At 35.6% G+C, this 20,500-nt stretch overlaps 1 protein-coding gene across 3 annotated transcripts; it reads left to right on the top strand.

The window, feature by feature from the left end:
* The first annotated feature begins 1,590 nt into the window (after positions 1-1,590).
* On the top strand, positions 1,591-19,547 carry LOC112510379 (flowering time control protein FPA-like). 3 transcript variants are annotated; one of them, XR_003068926.1, is made up of 7 exons: positions 1,591-2,020; positions 12,701-12,943; positions 13,803-13,940; positions 14,141-15,066; positions 15,737-17,046; positions 18,796-18,851; positions 19,227-19,547. XR_003068926.1 is itself a non-coding variant. In XM_025115780.1 (6 exons), the coding sequence occupies exons 1-5, from the start codon at positions 1,706-1,708 to the stop codon at positions 17,043-17,045; spliced, it is 2,931 nt and encodes a 976-aa protein (XP_024971548.1). In that variant the 5' UTR covers positions 1,591-1,705; the 3' UTR covers position 17,046; positions 19,227-19,547. The 3 variants fall into 3 exon arrangements, 2 of the variants coding, with proteins under 2 accessions (XP_024971548.1, XP_024971556.1); XM_025115780.1 differs by lacking the exon at positions 18,796-18,851; XM_025115788.1 differs by lacking the exon at positions 19,227-19,547 and having other exon boundaries at positions 18,796-19,171.
* The last annotated feature ends 953 nt before the right edge of the window (positions 19,548-20,500 follow it).

Below are 20,500 nucleotides of genomic sequence, written 5' to 3'. Positions count from 1 at the left end.
ATATTTTCTATGTAATTATTTGGTACTTACTTGGATAGTGTATATATATATATATATATATGTATGTATGTATATGTATTTATGCATTTTTTTTTGTTTTGATAGAAACATCCAAACAAAAATATATTGTCGACAAACTGTTTCCCCAATACGAGCAATTGAAGATGATAATTAGAAAAGATCGAGCTACAAGAACGTTGGCGGAATCTGCCTCGGATGCAATGACTCACATCAATCTAAAAAACGAAGTCGATGCTACATGCCTTTGTATACTCCTAATGGTGCTTCCGCATCCTTCATTCCACCAAAAGGTGAAGCATCAACAAAAAAAGAGAAAGAGAAAAGTTAGTGGAGCTGAAGATGTAATTAAGAGGATTGAAAATCAGTTGCACTCGGTATTTGAGGAAATACGTAAGTTGATATCGGTTGTTGGTACTCTAGGTTTACAAAATATGCCCGATGAGTAAGCAATATTATGGGTTTTGACAGTGACCAATATGTTGCGATGTTAGGCATGTGATGTATGTTGGTAAATATTTGAACTTTTCTATTTATAGTTTTTGGTATACAATGATAAAGGTTTGATTTTTGTGTAAGATGTGTTTTGGTAAACATTTGTTTAAGTCTTTTGATTTATCAATATGAGTTTTTAATCAATATTCATGTTGGATGTTTTTTTGTATTTTTTAAATATTATTTGCAAATTTTCATTTAGATTGATTATTTGGTAAAAGAACTAAACAATTCGCTAGGGATAAATTAGTTTTTGAACCAATTTTATCTTCTCAAGTCGAGTCCTGTTATATTTTACCCAACGCTAAACTACTATATTATCCTCTTTCGTCTACGTACCAAGGGGGTGTTTGGGATTGCTTATTTGAATCAACATATTTTTCTACAAAAGTCTTTATTAACTTATTATAAGTTAGTATGGTTTAACTTTTTAAAAAACTATTTATTATCGGTTTTGCACCATTATAAACTGTTTATCCAAACAATCATAAATACTTATTATTAATGTCATATCTGAATAAGTCAATAAGTTTTTATAAGTAATCCCAAATACTCCCAAAGACATTTCAATTTGTTTCGTTTTTGGTTTATATAAAATTTAGAAACAAAATTCGTTATTTGATATTATTTAACCCGAGATTTAGGGGGTGTTTGGGATTGCTTATTTAAAACAACTTATGCTTTTTTGTAAAAGTGCTTATTAACTTATGTGGTATCAAACTGGAGTTTTGTAAAAAGTGTTTGGATTAGCTTATAACGGTACCAAAAAGCAATAAGTTGATAAGTTGGTTTTTAGTGTTTGGCAAATTTGGCTTATAGATGTAAAATTACCAAAAAGCAATAAGTTGATTTTGATAAGTCAGGAGGGATTGACTTATCAAAAATGACTTATTACCGGTTTGGTACCGGAATAAGCACTTTTTTTTTTTTTTACCCAAACACTCCAAAATGACTTATCTCCGGTACCGAACTGAAATAAGTTAATAAGTCATTTTGAAAAGCTTACCCAAACACCCCCTTAATGATAAAAGAAGTTTCCCATTCAAACCGTTCATTCCAATACACCCCAAATCCTTGTTGAGCAAAATTTTGGTTTGGGTTTCGCCTCTTCCTTCCATCCTTCTTCCCCGTACTCTGAAATCTAAATCTGTTGTTCGAAAATTCAACATATATTCTTTGATTTTGTTAACAAATGGGGCCTCCTATGAAATCCAATAGGCAGGGTTTCGGTACTGCTAATGTTACTGGGAAGCAAAACCTATTCGATTCATCGTCGGATGCGATGTTTAACAATTTATGGGTCGGGAATTTGTCCGCTGACGTTACAGATTCAGATTTGAGGATTCTCTTTGAGAAACATGGTGCCGTTGATAGCGTAACTTGTTATCCGTCAAGAAGCTATGCCTTTGTCAACATGAACCGTACCGAGGATGCCAAGAAGGCTAAAGAGTCCCTTCAGGGCGTTGTTTTACGTGGGAGCCCGCTAAAGATTGATTTTGCCAAACCGGTTTGTATCGCCTCATTAGGTTTTCGTGGTTGTTCTTTGTTATTAGTTATTTTTGAGGAATGTTATTATTGTTATATGGATCCGAGTTTTATATATGTTCTGTTGATATCTAGTTCTTAAACAACAATTATCGTTCTGCAAATCCTTAATAACGCTCAAAATTGGGCAGTAAAATCGGAATTTCATCCCAATGATCGTCTAGGGTTTCAGAATTTACTTTTCTTTTTCAAAAATAAAACTGTTATATGAGGTTTGAAATGCAAAATAGGAATGAGAAAACATTCGAACACTAGTCAAACAACATGATTCAACACAGGTTCAATGCTCCAAGAAGTGGATTTGTAGCCAAGTAAATCAGGACAATATTGCCTTTGTTTGCTATTTGACATCCTAAGAAAGCATTTGTTTGTGTAAATGTATAATTCACAATCTGGTATGATTACTTTTACCCAGGCTTCTCAGATTTACTTCATATTCTGCACTATATTGAAAGAAATGAGGATCTCTCGATAACATTTTGTCACTAATCCTGGTAAACAAATGCAAGCAATTCCCATTGATGTAGATATTTAGCAGCCTGTTGGTTTTGAGATACATTTGATGTGAGTGGATATGAAGGAAGAACATGATTTTGTTTACCTTACCAAAATTTCCCACCTAAGTAATTAATCTTGATGAGTTTCAAGTCTTCATAAGTGCAGAGGAGTAAGGCACCATCTTTAAAAAGGTTCTGCTAAGCAAAATAATATGTTATTTAACATCTAAGAAAGCTTTTTCCATTAATGGAGGCATAGTTTCAATTCAAAGTAGATTTCTGAGCTGAATTAAGGCCCAGAAAAACATAAAGTTTAACTTACAAAACGCAAATCATCTAAGCGGATATAAAGCTTCAGCGAAACAGCTGTTTCTAGAAATTCCTGGCTAAAGCGAAAAGGGTATCAAGCTGATGAGCTACGCTACAGAGTAGACGCTGATCATCTAATTTGTTCTCAAAATCTACGGACATCATGGACATATACAAGTGAATTTCTGTATTTGAGTTTTATTGAAAAATCAGCCAAAGAGTTCTTCTATCAAAGGTGTTCAGTCATGTAGATGTCTTGCTGTGGTACTTTTTGAATGAGCTCTCCAACAGACAAGTCTTAAAATAAAATATACCATCATTTTCAAGCGCTTCCTCATATCACCTGGAGAACTCCAATTTTGTATATCTCATATCAAATTGTTGATTTGATCGAAGGCATTGTTCTCCAAAGCTTGTCGTTGCATAATCAGATGCCTAGGCTTTTGAGCACTCCCAGTCTTTGATTGACAACTAATTTCCAAATTAACCATTTCAAAAATTAATTAAGCAGGGTTAATTGATCTGGGTGGGAATTGATTGAATTTAACATTGTAACTAGATGGAGAAATTGTGTGAACTGATATTTGCTAGCCAGTTAAGAAATTCAATTCAGCCCAGTTCAAAAAATGTGTCACCGAAATTAAAATGAGCTCCTACCTTTTATAACCAAGTTACTTTTAACCTAATATAAAACAATCAAACATTGTTATACATCTGAACACAATTAGGCGACTTCGATTATTGTTCTAATTCAATAGAAAAGAAAAAAACTGGGAATTACAAATCAAAATTTACAACCATCTTCTGAATCGAATAGGACGTGGAATTGTGGAAGAAAATGTGAATGGCTAGTTGAGTTTTCCTCTCAATTGATTCGAGTTCATCAATTCAATTGTCTCAACCTGTAATTGTGTCCGTGGAACAATAAATTTAGTCATTTTGAAAAGTAATATAATATCAAACTTGAACCCATTTGTCCACATAATCTAAATGATTATCCTTGTACATATTAAACAAGAACCGCTTAATGCATGCATGTAAACCTCACTTAGCTAGAAGGTCAGTCGACAGCCAAACTTCACCTGATGTTTTCTAGAATAATGATAAATGGATTTTGTTTATGACATTATGTGAGAACGAATTGCTTTCTTAATACTAGATCACCACCACTCATCTTTCAAGAGAGCACGTGGTTTGCTTTATATCATAGCTTATAGTGTGTTATGAAATTTTCAAGTTAACAATTAGAACCGACGAATTGTTTCATTGTTTTCAAATAATATTTTATTATTTTGCTCTATGAATGTGGTAAAGTGATATAGTCAGCATCCCATTTGTCATAATAACATTTCACCCCACTTCTGGTTAGTGGTGCTACTTCCAGTGAGTTGCTACTTTATTTGTAAGATTACTGCTTGTAGTTAACACTGATTTTTAAATTCCTTTTGGATTTTACGAAAAGAATTGTCTCTGGTCTTGTATACTCTTTTACGAGAGCCACAACATTTTATAAGATGGTTGCCAATTGATAACCGTAAAATTTGGAAAAAAGTTTACATCTATAAAACAGTGAAGATCTCATATAATAAACTTCTGTCTAGCTTATTGTTGGACTTTGTCAATCTTATTGTGGAGTGACTGAAGGTAAACTTATGCCCACCTTATTGTTGGACTTTTTCAATCTTAGTGGGAATGACTATAAAGGGAGAAAATGGATCCTGTTTGACTACAAACAAATTCCTAAATGCCAGATGAACCAAATGTTCAAATGAAACTTGATTTAAGACATGATGATTTTTCAATTTCTTTTATTCTGTAAAGTTTCTTCTAATCTTGTTCTCATCCTCTCGACCAATAATTTCGGGTTAATCATGTAATTGTTTAGGTTTATGCGTAGTTCATGTGTTTGATTTATAGATTAGTACATAAACACTTGCATGCATTTTATGCCAAATTAGTTGGGGTATGCTGAAAAACAAATAAAGTTTATAGAACAATGCCTTTGGTATGTTCTGCTCATGAATGTCTGTTGGCTACTTCCCTTAAAAATCATGGCTGACCTCTACCTTACCTGAGGGATTGTGATACAAATGTCTTCTTCTAGTTGGTGCATCCAAAGGTCTCCTTTGGTCGTGGCCATGCCATCTCAAGTGGTGTTGTTTGAGTTTCTCTTTAACCGATGCCACACACAAGTATCAAAATTTCTAATCCTATTCATCAATGCACAGCCACATTCCCTTCATTATTCGTGTGTTTTGCTACAATCGTTATCTTGTTCTTTGGTAGCCCAACATTTTGCGATGTAAGTTCATATATAGATAGGTTGGTGGTTAAATACAAACCCTGCCTACATTTCATGATAATTGGGTTACTTAAGAGACATATAGGTATTTCCAATTTCTACTTCTGTCACCAGAATTGATGGCACAAGTGTTGTTTAACTTGTCGTGTTTATGTACTTTGCGTGCTGGATTTCAAATCAAAGCCACACATTTTTATTGTGCCTGTCAAACTAATTGGGGCCTCTTAGAGGGTTTACTGGACTTCCCTTATGATAAAAACAATGTATAGCTTCTGGAGAGAAATTAGTTGGTTTGCCTTTCTTTGATAATGTTATGTTTGCTGCACCTTCAGCATCAATTACCTGATGTGTAATTCTATTGGTATATGCAGTTACCATCTTACTTGTGAAATGTCCCACCTTAAAGAATGCCTTGGTCTCGAACCGACTATCTATAATCTTTGTGTTCGATGAAATTGATTCTATCAGATGACCTTGTCATTGGTTTTTGTTGCTTACTTCATATCTTTGCTTTCGAATACTCTGTAATTATTTTAAAAAATGAGGTCTTATAAACATGGGCCAGTGTGCTTCCACTCTAATAAGACATGTACTTTGTCTCAATTGTAGCCATAATTTTTTGTTGGAATTTCTTTGAAGTGGATTCACAACTCAGGGGGTTTTGTTGATTAAAGTTCAGTGCACCTTTAACGTTCAAAGTTGTTGGCTGTTTGACTATCTGTTATCTTCTATAGTTTGATCATCATTTTACTAGTTGACCATCTAACTTGCTTGTTTTTATTGGTTTATGAATGCTCGACTTATTTGGTTGGTCCTTCCGAGACTTGCTTTCTTTTATCACCTGGTTAAAAGCTTGAGTCTTTTGTTTCTCTAGTTATCTAGAATTCTTTTCCCTTGAGTTCATAAACTGGTGTTCACATAATAATAATAATAATAATAATAATAATAATAATAATTATTATTATTATTATTATTATTATTATTATTATTTTTTCTAACAAGTGTAATGCAAGTGGAGGAACTACAGTTTGGAACGTTTCCTGTGGTTTGTTATTTTTCACATGGAGATTTGATACATCTTAGTTTTGTGGCTTATTGTTATACATGGTTCATGTTTAGTTGTCTTCTTATAAACTACTCCCTCTGTCCCAAAAATAAGTGTCCACTTTTAAAAGTAAATATTTACTTTACCATTCTACCCTTGATTATAAGATGAAAAAAAATTCTCTATTATTGAGGGTAAAAATGTTCTTTTGGTTAACTAAAAAGTGTAATAATTACACAATTCTAAAACTGTGTGCCATTCTCATTCTGGACATTTATTTTGGGATGGAGGGAGTATTATGAACATGGTTCGTGATTTCATGTTATACATGGTTCATTTTTGGTTGTCTTCATACAAGCTACTATGGACATCACAGAGCGGTGAGGATGTGCTGACAGTCAGGAAGGTATTGGTTGTCATAGGGTTGAGTTGATGGAGGACATATTACTTGCATTGATGCTCAAATTCAACTAAATGAGGGGTAGATCAACTTGATTCTGTAGTTTCTGTTCTCAAGAGCAATCTGCTTAGTAGTGTTGAACATTGAAATGATCTTGTTACATGTTTATCTTCTACAACTTTATCTCAATTTATCTATCAGATATACAGTATCCCTTATATGACCTCCTGTCTAAATAGTCAATAGTTCTGATTCTAGTTGGAGGAGTTCCTGCTGAAAATGATTGACTTGAAAATATTTGTTATTTCATATATAGCCTATCTTTCCGAACAATCTTTCGTCCATTGTTTACATTCTTGAAGATATCATAAAGTATCTTCTTTCCTAGCACTCGAGATTTCTCGAATGACTGCATCTTGTTGTGATTTGTATCAGTTATGTGTCCTTTCTAATGCATATTTCGGTGGAGTAATATCGAATATATAGACAGCTGATTAGATCACCTTTCTCCAGAGCCTTGGATGAAATGATGAGGACTTTGATTCATACCCATCTAGGAGTGAACATAGGTGTAGGAAAACCTTTGAAACTTGTTTATATGATGTTAGGTCCTGCCTTCTCTAGTCTCCTAAATGTTCTAGGTGTTTTGTTACTTCTGTTTGCAATTTCTCTAGCATTATGTGAATTTACTTGTCAAAGTCCTGTGCCAAAATCTTCTCTGTTCTTTCAAGTTTGGTTTAGGCATATAGATAAACTTAAATTGGTTTTATGTGAAATGTTCATTGGTGACAATACGAACGACCATGTAGCTTTGTTCAAGGTGAATTTACTGTACAAAATTTATGATGGTGACTTATATATTACATTAATTATTCCTTGTATATATGCCAACAAGAAGATATTGTTGAATGCAAGATCAAGCATTTGTTAAAGGTGGTATTTTCCATGTTGATTCATCGCAATGTTGCCTTCCAGTTTCACGGAAATGCAGTTCCTAATGCCAATCATTGAATGTTATCTACCCTTTTGGAAATACCTCTCAATACCTTGTTCGCTATGACTTTCTTTCTCATGTCGATCCTAAAACATTTAGTTGTTTTGCACACGACATATTTCATAGGGGAAACAATTGTACCTTTGTTGGATACTCTAGGTCTCAAGAAGTGTATTAGTGTTGTACTCTTAGCCTTAGGCTATGTGTGCACGTCTGCACCTAGAAGACTTTTTTTCCCTTCCATCCCGGCATGTCTTGATATTACTTTCTTGGAAGTAGGTCTCTTGCGTCATGTTCAGTTTGATTCGAGTCTCATAGTCTTGGTGTTTGTGTCCTCCAACATTGAGGGCCCATGATCGTATGACTCCACCTACTGCATCTATACAACATAAGGACGAGACACTAATACTGACCAAAACCGTTGTTGATGTTTCATACTCTCATATGCTTCAATATTCCTATTGCAAAGCCTTTGGAAGGGTGATTGCATTGGTATGGCTATTGATGGTCCCACATTTTCCTCATGTTTCTGATGGTATCTAACTTCTAGTCATTGTGCAATCATTGTATCTATGGATAGTTACCACATTCCTTGTAGTGTTTCATATTTTGTGACTTCTTTTTGGATTAAGACAGATCGTGCTTAAAAATGTATATTGTTTAACAGAATGAAACTTGATATCTTTGTTAACTACATTGGATACAAGTTGGTTTATGCTTGGAACTCAACAGCATCAATCTCTCACTTGGTTGTATATGGTAGCAATATAGAGGCTTGTTTTTTACTTATGATGACAGATTTAGAGGATCTATGTGTCCTAGCTTTTAAATGATGTCAAATTGCTTAGTTTGATCCTCTGCATTAGCATGATATAAGGAAGAGATCTCTCAGTTGTTATGGAGGTTGGATCCAAACTCCAAGACATCTCAAGGTTATGGACAAATTTGGGATGAAATTGGTTATGCCGTTCTTGGACGTGGATAATTTTGTGCTTTCTGTGATTTTAGAGGGTTGCAACTTCTAAGTTCTACATTGGAAGAGAGTTTCACCAACTATGACCTAGCCTCAATACTACAACAATATCGGGTTTATAGGACATCAAAAATGTCTAAATGTCCTAATAGACTGTTTTATAGGACCAAACACTTGTGCGTCCTATCTATATTTTTACAATAAGTTTATAGGACGATTTAGGCTCATAACATGTTTTTTAGGACAATTTTGAAATAAAGCGTCCTGTTAAATTTTTATATGGCATTACTTGAAAACATGTGTTATAAAAATAAGTGTCCTAGAAAAAGATGTGTTCATAGGACACTTCTCAAAAGTCTTATAAATTATAAAAAAGTTAACATGTCATTTTATTTCAAAGTGTCTTAAAAAACTTGTTAAAATGTCTAAAAATGTCCCGTAAACTTGTTGTAACACTTTTACATAGGGGACACAATTGTTCAGTCCTATAAATTGGAGTCTATAAAGTAGTCTATTATGACACTTGGAATTTTTGGCATCCTATAGACCCGAATTTTGTTGTAGTGCAACTAACTTCTTAAGTGTTTAGCTGGCTAGATCTTTCAAGGGCATCTTTCCTAGTTGAGGTAGCATGCCTTTGATATCATGGTCAAGATTGGTATGCATGATAGTGTGATCTTAATATATTAACCAGTGAAATACCTATGATTTGACACATAAATATTAGCAGTTATCAAGTATACATGGTAGAGCAGGTCTAGATGGCAAACATTGTCTTGTGTTACAATGAGCTTCTTGATGGTACATGGGGATACAAGAGAATATTCAGGAAAATAAGATTATTTCATGATCACTAGGTCTTATATTGTCTTCTCAATGAGTGTCATGAGCCTGTTCATAGATTTTTTTACACTAGTCACAAGGATGCAGGCTACAGATCTCATGGTATCATAAAGATGCTCAGGGTGAGGCATTTAATATACAAATTATGCACTCATATTACAGGTTATTTAAACGTGAATTCCACAACTGGGTACATGTAGTAGTGTTTGGAGAGAATCTTGTATGCTTAGAAAATCAAAAAAAATACATTGTGTCGCCTAACTGGTGCAGAGCTTGAGTACTTAGATGACAAATGCTGCTTGTTAGCTGACATGGGTGTTGTTTGACATAGGAGTTTTAGAGTTTCTATGTATGGAAAAAGGCACATATGCTAAGCGTATTCAGGTGACCTGCCACTTTGTTCGTGAGGAAGTGTTATATACTTCTTGCAAATCTTTTCTTATTTGACTTGGTGAACGGATGCATTCTTAGGCGTGCTTATACACTGACGGGACTGGACAGGTTTGAACAGGTTTAAATAGCAGAACAGGCATGAGTGTGGCAGGAGGGTGGAAGATTTTAGAGTTTTAATCGGACATGGGTAGTTTAAGAATTTGCCAATCTTGTCCCACCCTGATTTTTGTTCCATCTATTTTGGTGGGACAAAAGAGCACCCATCTTGTCCCAGTTTAATGCCGCACCAAATGTGAGACTACAAGTTTTTGTTTGTTATGTCCAGTCCCTCGTACCAAACGCTACCTTAAATAATATGTAGCTAAAAATTTGGCAAAGATCCTTCATCTGAAAAATAATAACTCCATAGGTAGATGGATGGGTGTTTTGACATATATGCTCAAACTTCAATAGGAGTGTTAGATATAGGATAAACATGTAAATACGTATGTCATATTCTAGAATTTCCTAGGGGTTTTGTAATTTTGCATGTTTTTCCACCATTTACTCTGTTCTTGTTCTTCCCTTGATTGATGATAATAATCTTTGGAGGTTTAAAACATGTTGGCAATATGGTTCAACGAGGTTTATTTTAATTGGAAACCATGAGTTAGTTTGAATATTTGTCCTATTTTGTTATTATAGAAGCCAGAAATCCATCAATTTGCTTGTAGAATCATTTTTTGCAATTTCAAGAGGACGAGGGAATATTATGGTTAAGTTGCATTCTGATTTCTTCATGATGAATCCTGAGAAAAAATCTTAGCAAGACCCCGGCTTTTTTTTGTATGAATGGAACATTTTTCTATAAATCTCTATCTTTTTCGAATAAGCCAATTCATTTGGGACCCTGTAGATCCATGGACTGTAAATTTGTTGACAATATGTTTATGCTGGTTCAAATCCAGCTGGAGAGTTGACCGATATGCACACTAAATATTTTTCGAAGGATCTCCTCATTCTGATTTCTTATTCATTCAGTATCACATATCGATTTTTCAACTATTTGAGTTCAAGTAAAAACTAGGAATGACATGTTCTTATTTTCTTTCTTTTTTCTGCGCTCCCATGGACCTTGAAAGATAGTTGACCTATATTAGTCCATTCTTCTTCCATTTGTGCAATTTCTTTCTGGTGAACTAGGAATCATGGGAACAGGTATACTGCATGTAGGGTGCATGAGTTTGGCATTGAAAATGTGGGTGCATCACATATACTTGTATAGAAAAACAACTTAACCAATAAACATCACAAAAGTATTTAGTCCTACATCAAAATAATCCATCAAAGTACCTCTTGGTCAAACTATTAGAATGCCATATCCTATGACCACAAAAACATGAAAACAAGAATCCTAGAAAGATGGAGAAAAATTTAACAAAAACAATAAGCAAGTCATGCATACAACATAAATAAGCAGAGGGATACAAGTACATATCTGTAACAAAATAAAGACAAAATGAGTGGAGAGATAGAAAAGAAAACTTGATCCAATTGGTTTAGAGGTGCTGTTTCTTTTTGGTCCTGGAAGTATTAGACACCTTGGAACAAGGCCTTATACAACAAAATCAAGCCAAACCATCTACAGGAAAGAAAGTAATGCTGGCTGCATCCCAGCCGCACCCATAAATGCACATATGAATCTATGCTTCATAGTTGGTTAGTGACTTCATGAATCTCACCGAATCTTATGTTTGACTATAAAAGGTGAAGCTGGATATGGATTTATTTGTGAGCTCATATTATCTTCTAACATTTTTGTCCATCAGTGTGTTACTGTTGGGCGTGCCCTCAGTACTTTCTGAAATCCCTCATCTATACACCTCACACACACACACATATAGATACTAGTTGTGTACCCATGCAATGCAGTGGGATGCAAGATGTATTGTAAACAATGGAAAATTAAGTCAAATTTTCAATTTTTTTTTTAAATATATGTTTAAATAAAATAGAAATTACAAATGGTGACTACATGTCTTGCTAATTTGAAAAACTGGTAAAATTACCTAAAAGAATATCAATATCGGAGTCAAGTTAAGGGTTACAAAATTTTTCTTGTTTTTGGTATAATTTGTTTGATTTAAATTTTTATTATAATTTAAATATTTTAGATTTATAAATAAAAATGTAATTTGTTTTTAGTTTGAATATGGAATGTATTGCTTGGATAAAGATAATGATGGCATATTTTGTCGTATTAGTTAGCTCATTGCTTATCCTGTATTTAAACGTATTTATCATTTAGTTTTATGGAGTTCAAAAATCTTTATGAATTGTTCGTATACAGTAATTACTTGTAAACTTGAAATCTAAGGGATTATGCATTACTAAGCAGTATCTAATTCTTAACAAGTTTTTCAGACTTTTACTTAAATGTTTTATAATATAGTGTACATATATGTCTTTTTGGGGGGGGGGGGAGAGGGAGGGAGAGAAACGAAAAGTATGGTGAGAAACTAATTTAATTGTTCTATCACTATTGTATAAGTGTGGCCTGACTTTATGCATTTAACAGCAGTTTTTGGTAGATAGACTGGCCAACCCCATGCATGAATTATGACATAAGTATAATATTTGTTTAGCTGTGTACCTTCCTCCTAGATTATCTGTCGTTCTATGAAATTTTGAGTTGCGTATTGCCATTTTCCCAGGTTTGATTCTAGTCATCAGATCATGTTTGGCTTTATTTGTACCTGTTATGTTCTCATTCAGTTCTCATCCATATAGTATTGTTTTGATGCTTGCTTGATCAATGAATAAGATGCAATGTAGTTTTTACAGCTATTTAGGCTTCACCTTTTTGTGTGCTATTGGTTCTGAGCCTACTCCTTATTTTATTGGCAGGCTAAACCCTGCAAGAGTCTGTGGGTAAGCGGCATCAGCATTACCACATCCAAAGAAGATTTGGAAGCAGAATTTTCCAAATTTGGTACAATTGAGGATTTCAAATTTCTAAGGGATAAGAATACTGCATACATTGATTATTCCAGACTAGAGGATGCATCGAAGGCTCTTAAAATGATGAATGGAAAAAAAAGAGGTGGAAGTTTGATTCGTGTAGACTATTTAAGATCCCAATCAAAAAGAGTAAGTGATGATATAATCATTAGATGTTTTTGCTACTTCCACAGCATATTAGCAAGTTTGGGTTAGCATAATGAGTAGCTTCTAAGGTTTTAGTTCCAAGTTTTCTTTTCATGTAGTAGGGTACATATATCTATATAGAGGAGGATCATGCAGACGTCGATCAACTTGCTAAAAGTGCCAAATCGGATGTGCTTCTATAGTAAAATCACATGTGATACAACAGGTCCAAAAGGACAAGGGCAACTAGTTAACACAACCAAGGTCGCGTGACAACTCGCCCGTGCAATGGCTGGTCAACACCCCTGTTCGTATCACACGTGATTTTACTCTAGAATCATGTGATTTGGACCCTCTCGCATTTAACCGTCTTTTCATTTGAACCCGCCTATATATATATATATATATCTCGAGGAGCAAAAGATCTTTTTGAGCAATCTTTGAGGAGTTGAGTTTTGTTGTTAGGGTTAAGCTGTAACTGAAGTTAGTAGTAAATAGTGATTGCAACAAATTCGATCAGATGTTGATTGACACTGTAATTATTTTTTCTTTTTAGTTTGATAACTCTATTAACAGATTCTGCTGTTCTATGCATATTTGGTATTTGTTGTAGAATAGAGACCTTCATCTTTAAATCTTCTAAACTGAGGCTGAAAGGATTATTAGGGGGCGCAATTGACTCCCTAAGTAGCCTGATATGGTTATACTTCACTTAAATCTCCATGTAAAAATGACACCTCCCTGCCCTTTCAAGATATAAAAACCGAAAACTGGGAAACGGAAAGGAGTGTTTGTGGGTCTAGTTATGCTCATTTACTTGTATTGCATGTGTTTATCATGTTTGACTTCCTTCATATAACAGGACCAGGGTCCTGATTTCCGTGACGCGAAGGAAGGACAACATTTCAGAAGTGTGGTTCCACTTGATTCACCTTGGTTACCACCAGATACTGTTAACAATTACTCTGATCCTTCGTACTTTGGTACCCAAAGGCAACAGGTTATAACCTAGTTCCAATTATGCCCTTTTTGCATTATTCTACATAGCTAAGGGTAGGATTAAATCTCCCTGTTTAAGCGTTTATGCACAGAAGTTTCGTGGTGTCCATATAATGCACAAAAATATATCATACCTTTTACTTATTTTCTCCTAGTGATCTTTATTTAGAAAATTGAACTGCCTTTGTGTTCTTTTTACAGCATAATCTGCCGTTAGAAGGTCGAAAAGGGGATGGAGAGCAACCAAGTAATGTTTTGGTTATATCTTATCCTCCTGTTGTTCATATTGATGAACAGATGTTACACAATGCCATGATTTTATTCGGTGAGATTGACAATATCAGAAGTTTTCCTTCAAGACATTATTCACTCGTGGAGTTTAGAAGCGTGGAAGAGGCACAACTTGCCAAGGATGGGCTGCAAGGCCGTCTTTTTAACGATCCCAGAATTTCTATTATGTTTTCATCCAGCGAGCATGCACCAACCAAAGATCTTACCGGATTTCATCCTGGAGTAAATGGACCAAGGCCTCATACAATCTTTAATGAACTCCCAACCCAAGCACCACAATTAGATGTTTACAGTCACCCTGTTTTAGTGCCAAATAGTTTGCATGGACGTGCACCCCCTTATGGTGGACCTGATATTTCTATTAGGCCTTTTGCTCCTCCAGATAGCTTTGATCCTCTACACCAAGGTCCAGAGTTTAATGTGCCTGGCCCTAATCCCATCAACCCAATGGGTGTTCCAAATTGGAGAAGATCTTCACCAACCCCTGGAATGCTTTCTTCTTCTTCATCAGGTGTAAATCCACCCACCAGACCTTCTCCTGGGACATGGGATGTTTTTGATGCAAGCCAATTGCATAGGGAACCCAAAAGACTGAGAACTGATGGTAATATACCCATAAGAGATATGAAAGATCAGGTGTTGGGCACTGATCCTGTGTACAGCAGCGTTCCACAAGTTAAGGGTGTCGGTCGGTTAGACACAAGATTAACAACTCGAGGTACCGATGTGGGCCATCCCAATTCTGACTATATTTGGCGAGGTGTTATTGCGAAGGGAGGAACTCCTGTATGTCATGCTCGTTGTGTTCCTATCAGAGACTGGATTGGATATGAGATGTACGTGATTTTCCTTCATCTCCTACATGATTCTAGTAGAATTACTTGTACTGAATTTTGTATCCCACACTTGTTGACTTGTTTCTATATGCCACCACAAGTAGGAGTGCTGATTCTGAAATTTTGAAATCAAAATATGAACTCTAAATCTATCATCTACAGTTTTACAGTGTTGTAAAAGATTAGACTCAGAATACGTAGGGACGGCTTTGCTGAAGTATCTTTTCCATGTTCTTCAGTCTCAATCTTCCATTCGGAAAACTATCTTTCTGCAGAATTTGATTTATCTATGCACCCCTAAACCTGTTTGCAGATGGCTGGGAACAAATATCTTAATAATGGACCAGATCAATGCAGTGTGTGGTCTCATGATCTCTTTCAGAAAAAAATCCTTTTCTTTTTCTTTCTTTTACACACTTTGCACAAGCCGGGTCTCCATGGAAACAATGTTCTACTCTTTGGAGTAGAGGTCAGGTCTGAGTGATCCTACCTTCCGCAGGCCCCACCTCTGGATAGGATATACAGGGTTAGTTTGATTTGGTTTATCAATGAGGTGTTTGTATTTCTTGTTATTAACATTTTGACGAGTAACAAATTTCTTAATAGTGGATTGGATCACAGCAGTATGTGTGTATTCCTTGTTAGTAACATTTGTGATTTTGACCTGCAGCCCTGAAGTTGTTAATTGCTCAGCTAGAACAGGATTGGATATGCTGGCAAAACACTACATTGATGCTGTTGGTTTCGATATCGTATTCTTCTTACCCGATAGTGAAGAAGATTTTGCTTCATATACAGAATTCGTACGTTATTTGGGTGACAGAAACCGCGCTGGGGTTGCTAAATTTGACGATGGAACCACCTTATTCTTGGTCCCACCTTCTGAATTTCTTTCAAAAGTTTTGAACGTTTCTGGGCCGGAGCGTCTATATGGAGTCGTTCTGAAGTTCCCACAACATGCCTCTGGCAGCACATCTGCTGGTCCTTTATCAAACCAACCTCAATATATCGATAAGCAGCAGGTTCCTTCTCAAAATGAATACAATCTTATGCCCAGTGGGGAGAAGGTGCTGCAAATCGATTATACCGGTGCTCCACATGACGACTCAAAATCACTCCCGAAGTCGCCAGCTCCTCCATCTCGTAATCCATTGACTCCCCCACCAATGTCTACATCTATGCCCCAAACTGGGCTTTCTTTAACACCGGAACTTATTGCAACTCTGGCTTCTTTGGCCAAGGGTAAGTTTAATAACCAGCAACCATCAGCCACACCACCCGTGGGGTCCGTATTGACCTCTGCAGCACCTAATGAGAGACCGATTAGGGGATGGGAATACGAACCTGAACCATCCAACTTAAGTGGACATTTCTCGCAAGCTGAAAATTCATTTTATCCTCAGCCACAAATCCCACCTCAGCATCAGGGTTATCAGTCAAACATGGTCAATGATCATCATTCGGCCGCTTCCGGCAACTATCCGGTTCAAGATCTTGCTTTTAGTTTCCCACAACGTGAACCCGTGCCATCTATGATGAATTCAACATCTCAAACTCCACAAAGTGGTCATTTTGTGGGTCAAATGCAGGCCAACAATCAGCAATACCTACCCAACTTCGCACAAGACACTCACGCCGGCTACGCATTTGAACAAAAGACAGATGTGCCCTCGGTTTTACCGCCTGGAAATAATCTGGCTTTAAGTCAGGTTTATGGTGGTAATGTTTACCAGCCACAAAGTATGGTGCCTACACCACCTGAGAAATCCAATCTGCAGCTCCCTGAGCAGATGCAGCAACTTCAATCGGCACTATATGCAGCAACTCAGCAACCGTCTGATTTTGATGCTGATAAGAATGAGCGGTATCAATCAACGCTGCAATTTGCTACAAATCTTTTGCTCCAAATACATCAGCAGCAGCCGGGCACTCAATCAGGGCAAGGGGGTGGAAGTCACCAAGGAGGTTCTCTTCATTGAGGTAATACTGATCCCACGTCTTTTATTCGAAATAAAAATATGATTTTTACAGTAAATAATTTAAAGATGCTAAGATTTGATTGGTTTGTTCATCGAGAGGCTATGCTTATAGTTTGGTCAGTTTTTCCCCTTACATTACCGGCCGTTTTGTGGATGTAGTTTCATAAAGTAGGTTTGGAGGTGTCGCTTTGGTTGATTTATTTACGAAGTTGATGGACCATATTAAAATCAAATTTCGTTCAGTTTTCAAATTCGGTTGCCTTCTTATGTGCGTTTTAAGACTAATTACTTTGAAAATAGATTGGTTTTTCATTCATAACCATCTTTTAAGCATCCAGCAATGGCTTTCTAGTTCACCCTGAGAAGGTTTATTATCCAGATTTAGTGATTATAGGAGACCCCTAGCTTCCCTTAGGGCTCTTCCCAGCTTTTATGTTCATTATCTTGTGTACGTGGAAGCAGATGTCATATGATGCATGCCTACAAAAAAAGATAGAATTTATCCAAGACTAAAACACTAGTAGGCCATCTTTGGTAACCATTAGCCGGCTTATTTTTAGGGCATAATCTAGCTTCTTGAAAAGCTACTTCAGGTAGTGTTTCGAAAAGCTCCAAAGACATTTTTTTTTCTTCAAAATTATGCCCCTTGTACTTTTCCAGTTTATTTTTCAACATGTCATTTTAGGTCATTTTACATTGTCATATAATTTATCGGCTAGTTTATCAGTTGCCTTTTTAGGTCATTTTACATTATCACGACTTTTTGGCTAGTTTTAACCAAACATGACTAATTTATCAGCTGCCATTTTCGATCATTTTACATTGTTATCTACCTTAATAGTTGTTTATTGGATAAGAGTTAGCTTGTGCTGTTTAAACAATTAGATTGTCAAACATAGGCGTAGTTTCTAACTCGTTGGTTGCTTAGGGTGATTTGGATGGTCAAAACAGATATCTATTGAATCAAAGATTCTATGATGTATTTTTGTTTTGTTTGAAGATATTCAAATACCCGAAAGGTCCAAATTCATAACTGACTTGAGTGATTTGTATTTGATCTACTTACGAGCATATGCAGTTCATCCTCTGTGCGTCTATCTATGACATTTGGAGTTCTTTTCAATATAAAACGCTTTTCATTTATATGTATACGCATATATAATACATGTGGGCTTGTATCCTATTCCTACAGAAGCTAAGCTAATGTTATCTTGATTTTGATCTTAACACACCCTAATCTCTTCCTTTTACACAAGTGTTCCTCGTCCTTATCAAGATTAAGTAATTTCATGTAAATCTCTCCTTGCATATATTTTTGCAATAAAATGATCTAAAATTATCTACCATGGTATTTGCACTTGCTTGTCACACAACTATTTACTCGTGCTTTGCGAGGGATAATGAATACTAACAGAAGAATGCAGCGAAAAACTTCAAAATCAAACCAAACAGTCCCAGTATATCACGTTGAAAGTAGGGCCTGTGAGGGGTAGGATGTATGTAGATCTTACCTCTCCGTCTTTTGCCACAGGGAAGTTGTTCCCAAGAGTTTGATGCTGTTATGGATCTAGAAAATTTAATGATATTGTTAGCGATCACGTCACTTTATATATAATAATTTTGCATTCGGCTTTCCAGAAATTACATATAAGTCCGGTTATGTTCATTTTCAACAAGTTCTCATTTTAGGAAGATCGACATTGCAAACTACTGTTAACGATCTTTATTGTTTAATGTTTCGCAACTCCAGGGATGGGCGAAATTGCCTTCTGGTGGCTATACATAACACATCTCGACTGGTTAGCAGTAAGTAGAATACGAGATATCGACAGGCTAAAGCATATCTAGTACCATATGTTGACCGCAAGATTTAAACTATCGTAGTTTCTACATTGTAAATTGTAAATCTTATAAAAACGACAACAAATTTTGCATTGGATGTTACATTAACGTAAGATTATATTGAAATACATGCCAAAACTTGGGTTTTATTATGCATATAAAATTACTGTCATTTTACAGGGGTATTCACTATTCACATTAGCAACTGATAGCCCCTTTTAGACCCCATCTTCGGATGTAACAATACGAGCTCCTTTTATTATAAATACTGTAAATAAGCCAAGCATGGCAAGTTATTTTCTTATAAATGGCTAACATGATTGTGTGCTTAATGTGAAGTTGTAGGGTTAGATGGAACATTTACATTTCGTTTTGACGTGATCGATCAACATGGTGCTTTCAGCATATCTTCGTTTGGTTAAAATCCTGTTTGCAGTGCCGGCCTAGTTGGAAGACGTGTGCTCGTTCTTCTCCTTTGTTATGAATCGATTTTCCATCAATTAGACCAGAAAGAACAACGATAAGTTTGTTGAAGTGAACTGTAATGGATGTGGGCATTTCGAATAAGATGCCATATGAACGTTTGGTCCGAGTTGATTTCGGTTTTTGATTTTAAGAAGGAAATGTTACTGAGCTTTTCAAAATTGAAACTTAATATGCAACATTATTGCTTTGCACAACCAAAATGTTTAGATGGGCTTTTGTGTATATATACATACATAAGTGTATTACGTGAAGGATCGTGAGAGAAGAGAATTAAGGTGAGAACAGTAAGAAGAGATCTGGACCCTTCATCACCTTTAATCTTAAAACCACCTATGAATCATGCTTGATACAAATTTGCTGCATCTTATCTCGATGCATTTCATCCTAATGTGCATTTAAAGGTGAAGATCCTTCTTATGCTTTTAACCTTAACTCTCCTCACCGGAATCCAAGTGTATATCCATACATACACATAAAAGTGGGCACGAAAGAAATTTTGACCATTTCAGTATCTATAAGTTACAATGTTCTTCAATGGCTTCTTAAAGGTATGGTCACATTGACACTTTGTGTAAAAAGTTGGACGTGACGCTCCGTCATTGCTCAATGGTATTGAACCTTATAAAATGGATTCTTTAAAATGGATGACACTTTAATGGCTAGTTATAACTGTGGTTGCTCATGAGTTGGGTTGATCGGTTTGGAGGCATTTTAACAACTCAATCCAATGTTGGCAGTTTGAAAATTTTCAACCCAACCCAACCCAATCCGTTCGGGTTGATCGGGTTGTGTTTTAACAATGTAAAATCACATAAAAATAAAGGAAACCTTCCTTTGAAATACGACCGACCATTCAAGATAATATGCAAGTTCATCAAATATTTAGGTATTACAATAAAAATGTTTAAACCAAATGATAATACATCAATCAACAACAATAGTTTTAGACGTTTCCAACCCCGATGTTTTCACTTTCTTGACCTTGAGGTTGATCATGTTATGATTGTCATCTACAATTCAAAACTAAAGTTAACAATTTATTGAAAATAGATAAAATAATCTGAACAATTTTAGTAATTACCTTCTTCCAAGAAATCATAAGATTGTGTTTCATCCAAACACTCATT

This window comes from Cynara cardunculus (genome assembly GCF_001531365.2).
Source record: "Cynara cardunculus var. scolymus isolate 2C chromosome LG 1, CcrdV1, whole genome shotgun sequence".
NCBI lineage: Eukaryota > Viridiplantae > Streptophyta > Magnoliopsida > Asterales > Asteraceae > Cynara > Cynara cardunculus.
Note: the sequence above shows the minus strand (reverse complement) of the source record. Positions and strands in the feature narration are given on the sequence as shown.